The 21,086-nt window shown below is 40.8% G+C and overlaps 1 protein-coding gene and 1 long non-coding RNA gene across 10 annotated transcripts in view; both read left to right on the forward strand.

Moving 5' to 3' along the window:
* Positions 1 to 21,086, forward strand: part of PHKB (phosphorylase kinase regulatory subunit beta) — a 135,257-nt gene that overhangs the window by 45,867 nt on the left and 68,304 nt on the right. For all 9 annotated transcript variants that reach the window (XM_083750456.1, XM_083750457.1, XM_083750464.1 and 6 more), the window contains 3 exons: positions 2,514 to 2,594; positions 7,856 to 7,971; positions 16,218 to 16,281. In XM_083750456.1, coding sequence (XP_083606582.1) covers positions 2,514 to 2,594; positions 7,856 to 7,971; positions 16,218 to 16,281 — 261 coding nt within the window. The remainder of the gene's footprint in view (positions 1 to 2,513; positions 2,595 to 7,855; positions 7,972 to 16,217; positions 16,282 to 21,086) is intronic.
* LOC310849841 lies at positions 16,300 to 20,765 on the forward strand. The gene is made up of 2 exons (XR_014567124.1): positions 16,300 to 16,387; positions 16,467 to 20,765. It is a non-coding gene; the product is annotated as an uncharacterized lncRNA (long non-coding RNA).

Consider the following 21,086-nt stretch of genomic DNA (forward strand, 5'->3'; position numbering starts at 1 on the left):
CTAGAATGGCTACTTTTGCCTTGGCTGCAAGCTTCTTCAAAATTACTTTGACTCACAGTATTGCAGATTGTAATCATTATGTTTGCTGCTGAGCCTAGTTTGGCATTGAGCTGTTGATACATTGTAGGCTTTCTTTTATGTGGATTTCTTCGTTTACTGCCTGATGTGTTTTATTGTGTTATTTTTAGTATTCTACTTTATCATTTGTCATGGCCAGTAGCTGAAACAAAGGAACTGAACTGAATGTTGCAGATACCTTCAACCAGCCTTCTCACATCGAACTTAGTCATCACCATTTATTGGCATTGTTTGTCTACCTTTTTTGATGCACTTCTTAGATTTTTTGATGTACTTCTTAGGAATAGACATGTTGTTGCAAGAACAGCAGAGCTAAGACCACTTTTCAAAAAATGGTCCAGCTGCCGGTTTCAAACCCGTGGCTGGTATCTAAATTAGAGACCTACTCCAGGGGAACCAGAGTCTTGCACATCTCTAGTGGAAATTTGGACTTACTTCTTTGTGGCATGCCAATCTTTTGCTCAAAGTGCTTGTGAGATTTCCTTCAGCTTCAAAATTGGTTTCAAAGGGGGCTGCTCTTCAAGAATCATGAGTCCAAATACCCCCTAGGCATGGGCAGCCTGGGGACACCTTCAGACCACACATTTAAAAGCACTGAGACACCATTTTAAGCAGTCACATTGGCTTCCCCCAAAAGATTCTGGGAGTTGTAGTCTGTTAAAGGTGAGGAGAGTTGTTGTGATACCCCTATTTCCTTCTCAGAGCTACAGTTCCCAGTGTTCTCTGTGAAAAGGGATTGATTGGTAAACTACTCTGAGAATCGTAGTTTTGTTTTGAAGAGAGGGGTCTCCTAACTACCCTCAGCACCCTTAAACCGCAGCTCCCAAGGATTATTTGGGATAAACCATGGACTGCTTAAAGTGGCATAGTGCTTTAAATATATGGCATGAATGTGGCCATAATCATAAAGATTTTTGGATGTAACCTGTGGTGAGCATAAAACAGTGATTCCTGTGATTGGTTAGTCAGAAAACATATCATCACCTTTAGAATAACTACTGGCATTTTATCTGGCATTTACAACCTGGTGCCCTCCAGATGTTTTGGGTTTCAATTCCCATCAGCCCTAGTCAGCACAGTTGGTTTCAGCCTTTGCATCTTTCTATGGCTTAGAACTGGGTGCTTAAAGAGGCATGCACCTGTAGAAACCAGATTGTTATGGTTTCAGACACTCTCCTCCTGGTACCCCCATCAAGGTGAAGTGGTTGGAAAATGGGGAAAGGGCCTTTTTGGTAGTAGCACCCTCAATGCCCTACCCAAGGCTGCTTGCGTGGTGCCTCCTCTCATGATTTTTTGGCACCAGGCCATAATCTGCTTAGTTGTTGTTGCTGTTTCAAACTTTCTATTTTAACAGCAGTTGCTCTTTTTATTCCTGCCATTTTATTAGCGATGTTTGTTTGTAATTAATTGCTTGTTCTTCATTTTATTGTTATTAACTGCCAGGAAAGGAGGGCTACAATTCTTTAAAAAATAAATAAATTGAAACTATTCTGTTATCTCCAAGTGAATGGAAGGTGCATGAATAAGCAACATGTAATCTTAGCTGCTGTGAAATGATTGTATTTTGTGTGCATTCATTTCTCTGATAACTTGGCTTTTTTTTTTTTGCCCCTACGATGCAATATCTTGGCAGTTCTATGGCAGTTGATGCTGATATCTAATAGATAATTATGTTAACAGAAGAAAACAACTCATTTTTTGTAAATATAATTTAAACTCTATTAATCAAATGCGGAAGAGTTGATTGAGACTAATATTTCCCTCTGCAGGAGGCTGCATGAATGTTTTGTTTACAAGGTGGGAGATGGGGGTATACTGCCTGATGCAGTAATATCCTCCACTGTATGTCTTTTCTTTTTGCTTTGTCATCTGCACTGTCATTTGCATCTACTAGAAGCATTTTGACATGAATGGCACTGAAATAAATCCCTGCTTGTTTAAAACAGAAGACCAAAAAACAGCTAGCTAGCTAGATTAATTTCACAACTTAATTTGCTTAATTTCACAACTTCCAACTGCAGGTAAAAGTTTTTTTTTACCTTCTAAAACAGATGCTGTGTGGATTCCGCTGTAAGCAACATTGATTGTGTGTGTGTACGTCTCCTGATGCCCCAAGTGTGCTTTAATATTCCCATGGGCCATACTTCAACAGATGATAGTTAATTACAGGAGCAAGTCAACAGCTCTTAGCTTACATACCCCTTCATGTACAGGACATGCATTAATTCTCCATCTGTTCCTGTTCTTTCTGCTCACTCTGATAGTTTCACTTTAGCCACCTCTGGTTTTTTTTTTTTTTTAACAACTTTGCTGCAGGACTTCTTATTCAAGTGGGAGCACAAACTCAACATGAGATATAATAGGTGATTCTTTTTTGCTTTGAGGGTCATTTCTTTTACTGTCTGACCATTCTTGTCTTTTTTCCCTTTTAACAGATAAATGCTGTGTCGTTGTTCCTCCTCTACCTAGTTGAGATGATAACATCTGGTTTGCAGATTATCTACAATACAGATGAGGTATGAATTCACCAACCCCATGAATCATTAGAACATGTTGAAGGTATTCTTACAGTCTTCATAAAATCACCCTATGGGGTAGGTTAAGCTGATAGAAAGGGGAATGTACCAAAGTCACCAAGTGTGTTCTATGGTTCCCCAAGTTTTGCTAGTCCTAGCCTAATGCTTTAGACACTAACTACACTGGGTTAGCCTGTCTTCCTTACAACTTAGTTAAGAGATGTTCTGTGGATTGCATCTGGATTGTTTTAAATCTAAGGTTTCACCCACAAGGTTGCTTTTAAAATATCATATGTGGTGACCCATAAATTTTCCTTTTACTTATATATTTAATTTCTATACCGCCCTTCATCCAAGGACCACTGGGCAGTTTACAATATAAAAACACAAAAACACACCCCATAGTAACAAACAAACAAAATATCCCCCCACCCCCCAGTTTAAAATGCCATAGATTGCTCAATTATCCAAAGCCCTGGGAGAAGAGGAATGCTTTTGCCTGGCACCTAAAGATATGTAACAAAGGCGCCAGGCAAGCTTCCCTGGGGAGTGCATTCAATAAGTGGAGAGCCATCGCAGAAAAGGCCCTTTCTCGTGTTTGCTATCCTCCAAGCCTCTCATGGAGGATGCATATGAAGAAGGGCTTTAGATGATTGTTGTAGGGTGCAGGTCAGTTCATATGAGGAGAGACAGTCCTTGAGGTTTTGTGGTCCTGCGCCGTTTAAGGTTTCATCGGTCAAAACCAGCACTTCGAATTGGGCCGGGAAACTCATCAGCAGCCAGTAGGACCAAGATTGGAGTTACATGCTCAAACCGTCTTGCCCCGATAAGCAACCTGGCCACTGCATTCTGCACCAGCTGAAGTTTCTGAACTGTCTTCGGAGGCAGTCCCATGTATAATATATTGCAGTAATCTAACCTAAACATCTTGTTGCAATTTTAGAATATTCTAGCAGCAGAGATTGCTCTGTTTGACATTCAGTCTTAGTAGTGTTGGCTTTGTATATGGAAACTGTGGTTCAAATCCATGTTCAGCTATGAAGCTTCAGGATGGGGAAACCTGTAACCTTCCAGATTTGGTGGGCTACAACTCACTTTCTTTCTGACCATGCTGTCATAGGCCAATGGGAGTTATGACAGGCTTCCTATTCTCAGTTTATCACTATTCTCTGTTTATCCTGCCTCATGGGGTTGTTGTGAGAACAAAAATGTAACCATGTGGAAGCTACCCTCTTCGAACTGTTTGAAGAGGGGATGGGAAACAAATGTGAAACAAGTCTGTCTTCTCTCCAAAATTCATGGTGCTGTCATGGAAATAAAGGATAGGTTGGTAGAACTTCAAACTGTCATTTAAATGTGACTTTTTCCTTTCATACCATTTTCATTCATCATCCTTCAGCTGCTTCTAAAGCTCATATAGATTGATTTGGATAATCAGTGCTTTTCAAAATAATATAAAAGCCTTAATCTCAGCAGCAATAGTGGGGTTTTTTTTAGTGGTATTACAAGTTGTGCATTAAAACCTTGCATTCTTTTATGGAATTTACTTTGTTGGTTTTGTCTGTGTACATGTATGTGTATCAGGGATTACCACTAATAACGAATAATGCCCTTATTGTTGTGCTAGGAGCTGTACATATTCAAAATGCATACAAAATGTCCATGCAAGTCCTTGTTAATGTCCCCACCATTTCTTTTTATGGATAGATTCAGAAATGGCCCTTTGAATGCTGGTTTTTTAAATGTGGTTTTAGTCTTAACAAAGTTAGAATTTTGACAGTCTGTTTCAATCAAATCTGAATCTCGCGGTCACAATGTGTAATTCAATCTTCCATTTACAACTGCGGGTTGCAGCATTTTATTCTGGACTGATTTCCTGATTGAAATTGCATGGAAAGCTGATATTCAACCTGTATAATGGGTTTCCAAACATGATCCATGTGTGCACCCAAAGCAGAGGAGAGGTGCATAGAGCTTCTTTGTGTGAGCAAATGTGGTGATAGCTGATGTAGGCACCTTTCCCTCAAAGATCAGGAAGCGTGCCCATACCATTTTGAGGTCCTGTCTCTTTGCTTGTTTTTTTTAGGTGTGGCAGCCATTTTGCATTGTGCCATGCCCCCACAGCAGCCATTTTGTAGCTGGCACTCATGGCACTTTCTCAAAATTTGAGATGTGGCCTGCATCTCAAATAGTATTTAAACAGTGTGTTCAGAGTGTTTCTCCTGAGTTACGTACAGTGGTTGGTGAGATTTGCTAGGTGAGAACTGCTAGTGACCACTGCATGGTGTGATAAGAGTGGAGAAAGGGATTTCCACCCTGATCTGTTGATGGTGTTGATGGTGTTCTCCATCTAACTCAGTGCTGAGTACCCAGCTGAGTTGCCCCTCTTGATGCCAGTAGCCTGCACTCAGACCGTTAGCTACACATCAGTACCCCCACCATCACCTCCACCAGTTCTGGAAGGTAAGGTTTAGGATTCCCCATCCTAGCTTTGTCAGGATATAGCGACTGCCAGAAATTTCACCTAGCCAATCGCCTGACTGGAAACAGCTGATTAACCTCATTAATCTTTACAACTATCCTGGCATTTACAGATAGGGGACTGAGTGGTAGTGGCTTGCCTACAGCCATCTGATAGGTTCACTACTAGGCTGAGGTTTGAACCCAAGATTGACTGGTTCACAGCTCGCACTCTTATCCATTACACTACACCAAATCGCCTCTTCATGTGATGAAAATTGATCCGGCTGTGCAAGGCGGGAATAAGACTCTGTTGCCCAGCTGGATGTTATGCACTTTGAATTTGCTCCTAGCTCTGAACTGCTTTTGACTTCCTTTGAATTGGCCCCTTTTCTGTATAGCTGAGTCTATTTTAATGCTTGAAGACTTCTTTGGGACCTCTTCCCCCTCTCGTCTTCCTTTATTTCACATTTAGACAATTCACTTGTGCAGGATGTTACGCCTATTGAATGCAGTGAAGCAATTCATTATTACTCCTTTTTCCCTCGGAGGTAAATGAGCTGCCTCTGGTAGTAGATGAAAATGCTGAGCAAGTTTGAATGGTTGGGTAAATTTAATGGGGTTTGTTTCCCAGCATAGAACAGCAGTATTTTGTTAAATCCTTACAAACGGGGGGGGGGGGGGGGACTTATTTCCAGTTTTATTATTTAAGCAACAGATGTATACAATGTACCATACCTGGTTAAGTATCCATGAACCTGGTCTATGGCCTAATATCATTTCAGGACTCCATATATGAAATGGCATGTATATGTTTAAAATAAAAAATGAGTATTGATAAACTATGGCTTAGCAACTGAGCGGGGGTGGGGGACGACTTGTGGAAGGAGACATTTGGGTCCCCTTTGCCTCCTGGAAAGCTTCTCAGGGCACTCTTCTGAACAGAATGTTTTGTGACTCAGATGGCTCCTGGAGGGAATCACCTATATTGGGAACCATGAGTGAGCAGAGTGTTCATGAGACTCTCACAACACACTGGAGAGTCTTTTAGGAGGTCTGCAAGGGAGGGGGAGGAGGGGTCAGTCCCATTCCACAAGATTCATTCTGCTTCTGGAATTCCAGAGCCAAGACTTCATCTTGAATTATTTGTACACTGAAATTTCTAGAGAAACAAAACTTCCCATTTCAATTCAGTTTGTTTGTAAATGTGCAGTATTTACAATAAATAAACTTAAGTTGGTCCAAAGTCAGGAGCTGCAGTGGTTGGTTATTAACTTTAATAAAAAGTGGGCAAGATGGCCATACTGAAGTGGCTGAAGGTTGGATGATACCAGTATAATTTACAAATGCCTTTCAACCTTTCCTTTATTTCCATCTAAGTGCCCAAGTTCACCAACCTGGCAGGAAAAATAACAATTTTGTATGTGTTAGGCTCTGTGTAGTTTTCTTGCAGGATTAACAAGATGCAGACAGATGGCTGGTGGTTGCAAAGCTGTCAGCTAGGAAGTGTCTGCTCTGTGTGGGGCTCCTGGACAAGATTAGACCGTTCAGTAGAATCTCTGTTTCTATAGGCCCCCGAACAGCCAGAAACATGTTTACAAGATATTTATATGCCAGGGTTGTTTAAAAGCAGCAACTACTAGGCAAGACAACTGTCACTCGTTTGTTAGTTAATGGTACCAGAAGAGGCAGAAAGAAGGAAGACAGGAGAATAGCCTCAGCAGTGAAAAATATTGATTTATTTAGGCACCTCTCTACTGCCCAATCAATTGCGTCCTCTGGGTGCTTTATAGAAATTAAGCAGTGTTATAGTAGTTGCAGCTGTGTATCTTTCTCCTCCTCTGCTGGCAACAATGCAGAAGAGGAGAGAAAGAGTTGGCAGTTGCCATAGCACAGACTGCTGCTGACCAATCAACTCAACACAGTACCGAGTTATATGTCCCTATAGCCAGGGTGGGGAACCTTTGACCTGTAGGCCAGATTTGGCCCAGCAGATGTCCCATATTGGTCCATGAAGCCTTTTCCCCAAAACCATGCCCACTCTTCCCACAGGTACCATCATAGGCAGGTACCATCATGGCTACATGGGAAGAATCAGGAGCTTAAAGTGAGCTCTTAAATTGTTAGAGCATGGCATGCTTCCAGCACTGATGGGTGGTGGGAGCAAGACTTATTCCAATAGCACAGAGCAATTTGCTCTGAAACCACTGCCACAACTGACCCCCCCCCTTTTATCTGGTGTGCCAATGCAAACTGCTTTGTGCTACCGAGCCCTGCAAAAATCAGGCTTAAGCTCATACCCCTTCAGCTGATGGACAGTGAATTCTAGCCCACTGAATTGGTCGCGCAGCCAGGTTCCCCATGGCAAACTCAGTCTTGCAGCCAACCCCTGCAGAAATCAGACCTGAACTCACTGACCATAAGCTGAACTCAAGAATGCCGGAAAGCACTTTCCGAGCCCTGTGCTCAGTACTTGCCAAGTGTCAAGCATGGGTCTGGCAAAACCCCTTGTGCTACAGCTTCCAAATGTTGCACAAGGGACTTTGACAGGTGGGCGGGACAACCTACCTCTCAGTCCTCTAACATCATCATGACATTACTCTCAGGGGTGGTGGCAGATAATGATACAGACAACAAGAGCCAAAAATGTCCCCCACTCCTGCCCTATATGCTGAATCAGAAAGTAAGAGCAACAGAGACATCTGAAAATTTTGTAGCATCCAACTATGGAAGAAATATTGGCGTATTTCAGGTTTTTCTTTTTTCTCCTTCATCTCCTTTCTGTTTTCTTTTTCTCTTAGGTGACCTTCATACAAAACCTTGTATTTTGTGTGGAAAGGGCATATCGTGTGCCCGACTTTGGTGTGTGGGAAAGAGGAAGCAAATACAACAACGGCAGTACTGAACTGCACTCCAGGTATGGTGTGGGCAAGTCCTTCTGTTTCCAGTCTGTGCCGCTTTTGCATGTATTGATCTGTAAAACCATTTTGTTCCATTTCCACATTAATGTACATTAAAAAAACAACACCCACATGAAAATTGTTATTTAAATATGTATGTTAAAACATACCTTCTCTCCAAAGCCACATTGCCAAATGAATTTTCTCTCCAAAACTGCAATGGAACATTTGGAAATGTGAAATCAGGTTGATAGTTAAGTTCTGATTCATGCATTAGCCTGGAAGGTACAGATGAGGTCAGTTCATATCAGGTTTCGTAAATATTGGAGCCCTAATTCAAGATGAAAAGAAAATGATTTTGCTTTTCCTTTCAGATGGAGTATCTGTAAGTGAATTTAGCAAATGGTTCAAAACTATGGTTTCTACAATATTTACTAAAGTATTGTATTTGTAGAATATTAATATGATAAAGCAGAAGATGGCAGCTTTTTACAAACATCCTAAAAAACCCCACTGGTGAATAATAAAGTGATCAAAAGCAACAAATAAACACTACAAATAATAATAATAAAAACTTAATAGGGATTCCACCAGGTATGCTTGCCTGGAGAATGAATCCCCCTAAGAGGACTTTACAGCTGAAAAGGTCTAATTTTGGATTATCCTAGCCTAACCTCCATTGGCACAAGGACCCATAGAAGGGCTTCTGATACCTAGGCAAATTTGTATGGAATGAGGCAGTCCTTGGGGTGTTCTGACCCTAAGCTGTTCAGGGCTTGGAACAGTACCTTGATTTGTGTTCAGAGGTATTGAGAGCCCATGCAGTTGTCTCAGGACTGGTGGGATTTGTCCAGTATCAGGTAGTAACTGCTATATTCTATTCTAATGGTAGATTCTGGTCTGTCTTCAGGGGCAGTCCCACATGCACTGCATTGCAGTAGTCCAAATGGTACAATTTTAAAGCTGCTTCGGTAGTGTTAGGGAAAGCCATTATATTTCTGATCAACCTGGATACTGTAAAACAATCCTTATATTTGTCAGTCTTGTGGTTAATGAAAGATGACTTGAATCAAGTCACATGTCTGTATAGAAAATGTACTCTGGCTATAGTGTAAATGAAATCACTTAGATTGCCAGACATGAATAGCTAATGTACATTTCTATTCTCAGTTTGATTTGAGTGCAAAGTTTTGAGTTTTCTTGATACAGCCTAGGAGCATACCCTACATCCTACCAGATTAATAACACTGGAAACTGAAAATTGTTCCTTTTCCTCCCCCATACGATAAAGCGAGCCTTCTAAAGCCACTTCACTTCCTAAGCAGTGATCATCTTAAGGACCAAGTGGCAGGCTCCCCTTGTTTTAAATATAACTCTGAATATCAGACCATACTAGGTCTGATATTATTCTGGGAGTGTTCAGACAAATACACCTTATGGTTCATGTAGCCAGATCATTACAGACTCCAGGATAACGTTAAAGCTTCCGTGGTCTGACTGCTTCTGTGTTTAAGAGTGCCAATATTCTTTGTAGTTGTGCTCTTTTTATTACCCATACCCTCTTGAAATAAAATTCTGAAATTATATGTTACCTCTGTTTGTGCTCCATTACCAGTGAAGTCAGTAGAACTGTGGCCTTTTAGATGACAACTGTAATAATTTTCCCGGGAAAATGGCTTACAAATACTGTAGACTAAAAGAGAAGTCACAATGACAATAGTTATATGTAAAATTTGCTGTATTGGCTCAGTGCGTTTATTTCAGTATGCAGTAACATTAAGGGAGTCAGGTGGACGCTTGTGTCTGCAATTTTATGTATTTGTAAATTCTCCTTGTAATAAAAATGAGATACTTGTAACAATTTTAGATGTTTCCTTTTGCTGTTTTAGTACACATTAAAATATATATTGGTAACTTAACTCAAGAAGCCGAGCTATTTCAGTAGACCTTAAACTACTTTTTTTTTTTAGTGTCAGACTTTAGTCCTTGATCTGAGTGGTTGTATTCGGAGAATGTGTCAAGGTCATAAACTTAGGGCTGTTTCTGTGCTGGAGAGACTGTACTCTTTCCCAGTGCAAGCAAAGTACAAGATGTTCAGCAAGGCAGAAGGGGGGCGGGGGGACCTGAAGCATCCTAGGGTCATGTAACATTACCTAGATTTTTGACCACAGAAAAGGTGACTTCTCAAGCAGCTAAACAGTTATGTCTAATTCAGACATCACAGCAAAACCATGGAATGCCTTTTGGTGCCATGTCGCGAGCCTGCATACTCTTTTCTTCCCTTATTTCTGGTTTGTGATAGTCATAATTTGCCATTGCATGTGAACCATTGTTTACACTTAAACCCAAACTGGAAGCCGCAGGATCATGTGAGCATGATAGCTTTGAGGTTTTTTTTCTACGATCAAGTGGTATTATTAGATAGATAGATAGATGATAGATAATGACTCTGAGGGCCAAACCATTACATTCAAAGCAGATTTAAGGTGTTTTTGCACCAGTCAGATCCTTGAAAGTTGTAGGAACCATTCAGGCTGTGTTTTCCCCCTGTAATCTTGAGCTGTGGCACAGCAATACAGTTCTATCAGCTATCTTTTAAACCTGCAAAATATTTGTTTCAGGTTTAACAAATGTAGCCATAGCAAAGAAGAAAATGAGGAAACAACTGACCAAAGGAGACTTTTCTCTCTCCCTGCCCAATTAGTTAGTATGGGGAAAGAGAATTCTGCTCTTCATTAGGTGTGCACCTGATAGCCGTGAGACAGATTGTGACAGATCAGAGTGTTATGAAAAACCAATTCAGTTTGCTGTGTGGAAGGGTTAGTAGTAGGAGCCATATGCCCGTCTCAGTAATTAGAAGAGTCATGCCAATAACTGAGTCAAGGGTCAGAAATGGATAGCATTTCAGGGAGTACATGGGAATAAGCGCAGAGAACAACCTGAGGGTAAGGTCAGGCAAACCTTAGAAGTTAGTTAGACAGTTCTTCCCACTGACACATTGATAACTTGACTGTTCTGTATTTAGGCACAACAAATTAACTGTTCACTGTCCCTTTAAGGGTAACCCAGCTCTGCACACTTGCATTAAGTGTCTTGGCTGGGAGCTGTTTGGAAGCCTCTTAATAAATCAGATTACTAACACCTGTGCAGCCTGAATTTTGTAGTCCAAGTGATAATACATGGACCAGCCAATGCAACCTTGGGGTGGTGTAACCTTAAATACTAGTGAGAGAATAAAGCAGCCCTGAAAAGCTGGACCAGGGAAAGCCATCCCTGGTCCCCAAATCTGTGCCCGACACAAATTCATGAAAGAGGAATGCCATGTTTTCTAAATTACAGTTGGTCCTGCCTAGTAAGACTGCTCATTTAAAGAGAGCTGCACCCTAATACAGTGTGATAATTACCAGCCATGTCTATACTTTCAAAAATGCACCGCACTTTGAAATTTTTGGGGGGGAGGCAGTCTCAAACCCACACAAAATCAAAACCTTGTATTTTGGACTCCTTGTGAAAAATAGGTTCATAACATTTCTTGCAGACAGCACAGCTTTTACTGCTGAATTTTCAGCGAGGAAGATTTGCTGGTCTGCAATCATCTGCTGATTTTTGAACAGCAAGCTTTGCAACATCTCGCTAGAATCGTACGATTCCATCCCATGTGTTCGAGCTCCTGAAGTATTCATTTGTCCTGTAACCATTTTGATCAAGCTGTTCCCAAGCATCTGCTGAATACCTCTGCAAAAACACTGTTGACATCTCCCATCTGTGTTACTGATAATAGTGGTGTTTCTGAAATGCAGCATCTTTGTACTCCCGAGCGTTAGAAAGGCACCGGAATCTTCAACTTGTTCTCCTTTGTTCTACAGCTAATATGCTGCTGTCATGCTGCCTGTCCCTATTAGGGTTATTTTGTTTGTCTGCTTGGCTGCCTTTTTAATGTAGCTTTCAGTCCCAAACACCTACGTATAGTTTCTTTTATTTTCTTTAATGCTGTTTAGCACTGTTCCCAACTTTTCACACAGATTCATCATTTGTGAACATGGGGAAATTATACTCAGGATACATAGTAGGTTTCTGAGGTTCTCAGTAATTGAATCCGAGTCTTAGTAGCTGGGTTTCTTTACATTGCTTGTAACCTAGTTTCTTTGTTTTCTGTCTGAAAGCTTTTTCTTTCTTTTTAATCCCATATATCTAGTCTGGATTTGTTGCTTTTGATCACCTAATTAGTAGTGGCTGGAAACCAGCATGTCCTGAATGAGTGAAGAATTCAGCAGGCAGCTGTAAGCATGCAAAGAACTTGTGAGCTGGGTGAACAGCCATCATGGGAGGCAATTTGAGGACAGCAGCTTTTATTCTTGCAGTGTCTGTAGCTGAAATTTTGGAAAATCTTAACTAGCTTCCAAGTGGCTTTTAGTGTCAACAAGGTAACGTCGGATAGGGTTTTGAAAACTAGGTGCAGACAATGTGGATTACTGAGCTGCTGTCACTGCCATCAATATTTTCATATTGGTTCTAAATGTGTTCTATTGGATTTTAACAAGTTTGTTTTTATTACTTTGTATTTTGTTATGATGTTTTAAAGATGTTGTAAACCATCTTGAATCCCAACTTGGGAGAAAAGTGGGATAGAAATGAAATACATACATACATACATACATACATACATACATACATACATACATACTATCCCTTTCATAATTTGGGGGAGTTTTGGCTCATGCAGTTAAAGGACAATCTTCCCATAGTCTTCAAAACCTGCACCTTTCCTGAAGTCTTTAGCTCTGATTGCATGTTTCTTATATTAATCCTTGGAGCCTGCAATTAAAGATGCCCAGAAGACAATGGACTGTAATTTAGTAGAGGAGTGCCTTCTTTCATATCTTTTTCTCCAGCAATCATGAAGGCATCAATCAAGTGCCCAAAATTTTACAGCAGCCATAATACCTAATCACAGAGCTTGTTCTTGGAAATAGCTCTTTGGCATTCTTCAGACTTGCCAGCTCCTGTTAGCTGTTAGTATATTGGCACCTCTAACAAGCTCTTATATCCGTTTAATTGGTGTCTACTCCCTATGTGTAGACAAAAGGCAGCAGCTAATGTTGTTGTTCCTCATTGCAGTGTATTGTCTGTTCCCTTTTATATATTTCTGCCGCAGTTGATGTCTTAAACTAGGGGAACTGTACCAGTTGGCTAATCTTGTTTCTGGAAAAGCTACTCATTTTTGCTGGTTTAAACAGGGAGGTCTCCATTAATAACTAATGCAAGTGATTATCCAAGTGATGAGTTGATCATGGCTTGGTATTATTACACTTTTACTGAACTGCTGTACTTGTAGTTCCTGGAGATTTTTTTGTGAAGTTTGTGTTCTCATCCATTTTAGATTTGCTGGTCTTTGAATAAACCTTTTAAATAAATTGGAATTGGACTGGATATAAGAATGAGTTGAAAGAGAAGCTACTTGATTTTTATGTATTTATTATTAATTTAAAGTATTTATCTCCTACCTGCTCCTTGTAAAACAGCACTCAGGGTGGCTCACATCACATTAAAAACCATTAAAGAAATATATTCCCAAAATAAACGAAATCAACTCCCAAGTTCAACAGATAAAAAGAAACTTGAAAGAAAGGATTGGCTCAGTCCTACAGGCCTGGCACCCCCCAAAAAACCCTTCCCGCATGTATAAATCAAATACATTAAGGAGAGGGCTACATACTTTTACCCAGATGTGGAACCTTTCCATTTGCAGGAACCCTTTTATTTACATTGCAGGGGGCATTCAAAAAAAGTAATCCCACCCACAGTGTCAAAAGTTTGGTCCACTGCACCACCCCATTGTGTAGCTCAGGCCCCATCATGGCACTGTCTAATATTTTGAATTTGCTTGTGGCTCATTAGCCCTAGAGATTGGCTTTCACTGCTTTTAGAGGCTTGCTGTAAGTGAAACAGCATGCTCGCCAGTCCAGCTTCTGTTAATGTGTCATCCCATTATCTGGATAACAATAACTTCTAATCAGCAGAAGATAGAAAATTGTGGAGTTTCACCAACCTTTGATGGCAGCTGCTTAGAGCGGAGTTTTGTAGCCAACCTAATCAGCTTTTCCTTGTTGAACCAATTAGAATTAAACCCCACAAGCCTTTTCTCTCTCTTCTTTTCCTGGCACTGCTTCTGAAAGGCTTTGAAACCTATTGGTGTGACGGTTAGAAATAAAGGAAGAGTCTAAAATCAATGTTTCATGGTAAGCTGTTAATGAAAATGTTCCGACAGAAGCTATATTTATGATAAATATGCTACACGCAGCAAGACGTTTGTTCCCATTTCCATTCCTGCTTCTGTGAGGTTGCAGTAAAATCATCAGGCTAAGGTTGCTTTTAATTTGAATCTGATTAGTTTTTCCAGCTCATATTTAGTATCTGTATTACAGACTGGGCTTTAATTTTCTGAATGCCTGCATGCTACTGAATGTGAAGGCCAAGGTTAAATCCATCATTGCTTTCTACTTTGATCTTAGGGTCTGTTGTCAGTGCCATTTTTACATTAAGTTACTTTACTTTCCCCTCACCACTATCCCTCATAAATGATAGTTGCCCTAATGAAGGACTTTACACCCAGAACACACCAGACCCATGTACATGCACTGGCCTGTATGAACTATCTTGTTCAGTATTGCCATTCTGATGGGCAGCAGTTTACTCAGGATTAGCTGCACAATTTTAAGATTATATTTATGTGGTGATAATGGCAAATTGAACGTGGAACCTTCTGTGTGCAAAGTCTGTGTTCTACAGCTGAGCTGCAGCCCCCTTCTCCTATCTATTGTGGTCTCCTGATCTCTGACCCACCTGTGTGTGTGTAACTCAGCAACAACCCTCCATTGTGAACATTTGCAATCGCTGCTAAATAATCACCAGATAACCTCAGGGTATACACAAATGAATCATCAGTCCATCTACCACCTATTCGTAATGATTTAATTTCATGGAAACAGCTGGTGCTGTTCGGGTTCATAAAATAGATATTCTCTGTAGATATTAATGAGGTGTTTATTTTAAAAGGGACAGGGTAATGCCCAATTAACTAGACCAAAAATGTTTCAACTGTCAGAATATGTCTTCCTCAGCAAAGAATGTGACCCCAATATGATTCTGGAGGAGGTTGGACTCCACAATCCCCAATTGTTAGCCATGCCAGCTGGCACTGAGAGAAGTTGGAGTCCAGCTATACATGAAGGGCCAAAGGTCCCTGCCTGTCTGTTCATTTCCTGATGTGCAGTCTTAAAGCCAACACAGTGTGTTACCATGTGGGCTGCCATGATAGTGGTAGAAGCACTTATTCTTTTTTCCCAAGCCTTTGATTGATTGAGTTGATTATGTTTCATTGTTAGTGTGCTGCCAGATTTACTGTCTGTTGGAGTGTGTTCACTGAATGATAAACAATGTCACTGATTTATATTACTTTTATTCTTTCTTTTAGTCCCTTTTATGGTATAATTTATTTGTGTTTATTTATTTTAAGTCATTTGTGTACCTTCTTAGGGTAACAAGCAACTAATAAGTGCTAACATCAACAACAACCTCCCATCTTTTCTGCTTTTTAGAAATATTTGCTCTTCAGCTCTTTAGTCCTCACCCCAGCTGAAATGAAGCTTACCCTCACTATTGCCATCCCATCCCTCCTGTTATTGCCTCTCCCTGCTGCCCAGCCTGGCAAAATTTACGTTTTATGCATGTGGTGCTATTCTGCCAAGTTCCATGTCTAGCGATGGTGCTGGGTGACCTCGGACCAGCCATCTTCTCTCAGCCTAACCTACCTCACAGGGTTGTTGTGAAGATAAAATGGAGAGGGGGAGAACCATGTACACAACCTTGGACCCCTTGAGGGATTGGTGGGATAAAGTGAAATAAATGAGTTCACATGTGCAAAAGCTGCCAGGCTCTTGAAAGATGAGCACATAGAGCACTGATATTTTTCCTGTCACTGGTGCCCTCTCAGCAAGACCTTCAAACCCATAGCCCCAGATGTCCAAACACAAGGTGACTCCATATATATAACAGATGGTCAGTGACCTTTAAGGATAAACTGCTGAAAAATAATAAAAAATAAGCCTACTATATCATCATTTTACCCTAGTTTTGTTTTTTTTCAGTTCCTCAGCAAGAACAGATCTGATGAGCAAGGTAGCCTTGAGGGAGTTGGATTTTATTTCCAGAGTTGTGAGCGTAACAAACTTTTATTTCTTCTTCTTCTTCTTCTCTTTTTCAGTTCTGTTGGGTTAGCAAAAGCAGCCCTAGAAGCAATTAATGGATTCAACCTCTTTGGCAATCAGGTAGTAAAAATATTTAAGTATTTGTTCATTTTCCATTTTTAATTAACTGCTTGTTCTTCAGTAAATTGCTTTCATTGCAGATCAAAGGACACCTAATATCCATATAGTAAAGCCTGTTCACTCTCCAATTTTCTATTATTCTTTTTTAAAGAAGTAGGCTAACAAATTATTTCTTTCTACTTTAGATACAGGATTCAAAGGCTAACAGAACCAGCTCTTTCCTCAGTTAACAGAAGTTACTTTTTCTTTCAGTCATTTATTTAACTCTTGTGAAAATGAAAAGTATAAAATTTTTGCTGTTCTAGTCTTTTGATCAAGACATTAAACAGCTCTGGCTGCTTATACAAATACTCTTTCCATTTTTCTGTTTTCAGCCTCTGATACAGCACACCATCACTTTCTTTTACTGACCTTCTTAAGGGTCTCCCCCCATACTTCCTATCAGATAATTTGGGAATCCATCGAATAGCCATGCTTTTCATCAATTGCTCTAAATCTGCTTTGATATGCATAGCCTTCTCTTGATTATCACAGAATCTGGTCCTAGCTGTGTCTCACTCTCTACGTATTATATGGCAATTAAAAATGAAAAGAAAAGGCAAAAGCACAAAGGGATAAGGTCTAATGCCTTGTGTGCGATCCGTATGTCCCTAGTCTAGAATTGTTTTACAAGAGACCCATTTTCAGAAGTAAAAAAATAAAATAAAAAAAATTGTCCAGTAGCACCTTAGAGACCAACTAAGTTTGTTCTGGTATAAGCTTTTGTGTGCATGCACACTTCTTCAGATTCCTTTCAGGCATGCATGAACAATGGTGTGCAAGCCCTTATATAGACTTTTGAAATTGTCCACCCTGTAGCTCAAGACCACCCCCAAAACATCATACATACATCACAGAAGAAGGCGGTCTCCAATAGAAATCCTGTTTGTCAGGACACCTGATAATGGTCACTGATTGCTTTACCTGGGCAGCTTGGCTATTCCTTTTGAGATGCTAAATACTTAGTTCTTGAATCCAGGTCACAGGCTCACCCTGTTCATACACAAATACGCCCTTAAGACAGGATTTTTGAACAAAAAGACAATGTGGAGTTGTCCCCATTTCCTTCCTCACTGTAGAGGAATATTTGAGGTCACTGAAAGACCGAAAGAGTTAAAATGGCTTCAGGATTGCTTTCCTGTACTATTTCAGACATGTGGTTTATGTACTTATGTATATGTTTATCTTGTACATTTATTCTCTAAATATATTGGCTTTCCTACTCTAGTGTGAATTAATGCTACTAAAAGTGCAATAAATTGATAAAGTATTAATCATGTTGTGTGCGTTGGGTTTCCCCCACAGGAAATGAGCTGTTTTCATTTACAAATCAAAGTGCAGGATAGATAGCTATATAAAAAGGTAAATGGACCCCTGACCATTAGGTCCCGTCGTGGCCGACTCTGGGGTTGCGGCGCTCGCTTTATTGGCCGAGGGAGCTGGCGTACAGCTTCCTGGTCATGTGGCCAGCGTGACTAAGCCGCTTCTGGCAAAACAGAGCAGCACATGGAAACACTGTTTACCTTCCTGTCGGAGTGGTACTTATTTATCTACTTGCACTTGATGTGCTTTCGAACTGCTAGGTTGGCAGGAGCAGGGACCGAGCAACGGGAGCTCGCCCCATCGTGGGGATTCGAACCACCGACCTTCTGATCAGCAAGTCCTAGGCTCTCTGGTTTAAGCCACAGTGCCACTTGCGTCCCAGATAGCTATATAGCTACACATTAATTAAGTTATTATTAGCTATATATAGGAAGACCGTACAAATGGTAAAAAAACAAAAGAAAACCAAGACACCAAGGGTTTCTTAAGGATTAGTGACATACACCCCCCCATGGTATCAGTTTCTTTTTTTGGAAATATTGTCGCCTTTGTTTAATCTGAGGACACCACTGTCAAAGAGACCACTGGCATGCAGAGCAGCAGACACACTTATCTGAAAAGCTTAAGGCTTCTTAAAGGGATTCAGCTTAGTTTTAACTGGATCCTTATGGTGAGCACGGGGCAAAGTGTAAACAGCTACCAGGAAAAAAGAACCTTTCATCTTTAATTTAACTATGTCTTAATCTGGGGGATTTGGAGGCTTGAACATTTGCAAGTAACCTCTGTTTGGCCTTGAAAAAACAGAGCTCATCCTTCTTGCTCTCTGAATGCTTTCCATGAATATAGAGCTGATTTGCTTTACAAAATGGATCTGTGAAATCCAAGACTTAGGCCTTATTGCCTTACGTTACGTTTATCCCCTACCTCAGTACAGAAGACCAGATCCAAGATGTGTCCTGCTGGGTGCATTGGGCTAGATACATGAGACAGGCCCATGATGGTCATGGAGGCCATAAACTCCTGATTAACTCCAGGCAAGTCAGCTTCAGCATATATGTTGAAGTCCCTGAAGACCAAAAGTCCTGGGGGGGGGGGTCCTCAACACCACCTCTGAGACTACCTCTGTCAACTCAGGGAGGAAGACTGTTAGGTAATGGGGTGGATAGTGCACCAGCTAAATCCCACTCCTGTCTTGAGTTTCTAATGTCTAATGTAACTGCAGGATAAAGTACCTGACCAGGGAAATGAAATCCTTAATGATCACAGCTACTTCATTTCCCCACCTCTCAAAGCATGGTGGACACTGACCTAGAAACCTAGGGAGATTTACACCTTCTCCAACCACATTTCATTTATACAAGCCAAGTTGGCATGTCCTTCTAGGATAAGGTCAATGATAACAAGACCTTTCCATTGACTGACCTTAGCATTTTTTGCTTCAGCCCCGTGAGGACTAAGATAAGCCTAAAATATTTGTAATGATGGAAGATGGATAGAACTAAAATTGCTAACCATCTTTGCCCTGGTCAACACCTCCATTTTCCATCACCACAGCACCTCTTTCTCCCTTCTCCTCCTTCTCTAGTTCATTCCTTTCAGCCCCATCACCTGTATAATACCAATACAGGCATTTAACCAGCACAAGAACCAAACATGGAGCCCTCCCAGATGTTGGACTTCAGCTCCTGCCAGCCCCAACCAGCATGGTAGGGTGCGAGTTGTAATCCAACAACATCTGGATGGCACCACATTGACTCCTCTTGAATCAGAACAGTTGAGCTATAGTCAGTAATGACAAATATTAATTACACTATATATCAAGGTAATCATTTAATTACTGTTTAGCCAGTCAACTACTTAAAAAATCTACTCAAGAAATTAATAGCTGAGTCCAATCCACCCTCCCTACCACCCAGTTAATATAATTAATCCTCTTCAGCCAGCTGAATTGTAGTCTTCACTGTAGACAGCTGCAACCTTTCCAGCCCAAGCAGCACTTCTAGGCACATTCTTCCTACCAGCTCCTCATATAATTCATGGATCAGTATTCACAGAGGCCAGAACCCTGCCCCCCTGGAGTTAACCCTTTGCATGAAGGCCTTTGGGTAAAAAATCTAGCCCTTGAAAGTCATGGCCACTGCTGTCCTCACTTTTCGGACTTTCTGGGGGCCTCTCTGGGCCTCCTGTCAACAAATTCTGGGGTGGTTAGCTGCTTTTCACTCTTGGCATCAGTAAGTGGTATGCTGTTATGATCCAGGTCTTCCCTGTATAAAATATGGCCTTTGTTCCCAAGTCTTAACATAGATTATATGGTCATTTCCCTCCAAGAGTAACAGGTACTCTCCTTGCTATATTTTATACTGAATATGATTTCTCCAAGTCACTTCTGCCACTAATCCTTGATGCTACTGGAATTTCCTCATGGACCACTAGCCTGAGACAACTTCTTTAATTTCTCACGGTTGTCCCAACAACTGTCCTGGTGGAGATTTGTAGTGTTGAGGCACCTAGCTGGAGGTCACTGAGGAATGTCCTATCTCAGCATCCTTCAAGCTGCAGAAAGAACCCCCACCCAACTGAACACAATTTGGTTGCATGTTCAGTTTTGTCATTTTATGCTAGTGTACTTCCCACTAGGCTTAGCCTGCACTCATCACTCCCTGTAATAGTAAGCACAAGTGGTGAGTACTGATAGAAATGGATTTCAAATGGAGTTGCTGAAAAAGAGGAATCCTTATGCTTGGGGGAGGTCTTGGGTTTACCCCCCCCCAACTCTAAAATCTCCCCCAATCTTTTGGGGACTGAGCAAGGTAGGAGCCAAAAGATGGAAAACCGAGTAGGTGGGAGGAGGGTGTTGATTGCCTTATGACTTACAGTATCCTGGAAGAGGGCATTTATTTGTTGTAAACTATCAAAGCAGTTCACAACAACTATACATAAAAGCATACAATAAAAAACACATTAAAAAGGTTGTTTTCCCTTTACAAGGGAAGAGTTCATCATGCTCCCTGTGTGATGGTGTGGGCGTAAAGCTCACTGTCCTCAGTTTGCTCTTGTTGAATTCTGAATGTTTTTCTCTGTCAAGATTGAAGTGGTTCTCTAGTAATAAAAAGTGAAAATGACAGTAGTCTTACTTCCTCTCATCCCTTTCTGGAGCAACTCTCTTGGGTCATGTCTCATTGCACCTCACAACAGAATAGTAATTTTTGTTGACTTTCCCTTGTTGATCCATGCATCTAGTTCCATGTATTCAAGCAAGCTTTGGGCTCATGTTTCTTGATGATATGCCTAAAACATTTCATTAAACTTTCAGGATTTCCAATGAGTTTCAGTAGAAGTAAATAATAGGTGCATTAAAAACAGAGGTTATTGCTTTTCAGAAAACCAAAAACTTTTACAGTGGTAGCTCGGGTTAAAAATTTAATTTGTTCTGGAGGTCCGTT

Source organism: Podarcis gaigeae (assembly GCF_964106915.1).
Source record: "Podarcis gaigeae genome assembly, chromosome: 8".
NCBI lineage: Eukaryota > Metazoa > Chordata > Lepidosauria > Squamata > Lacertidae > Podarcis > Podarcis gaigeae.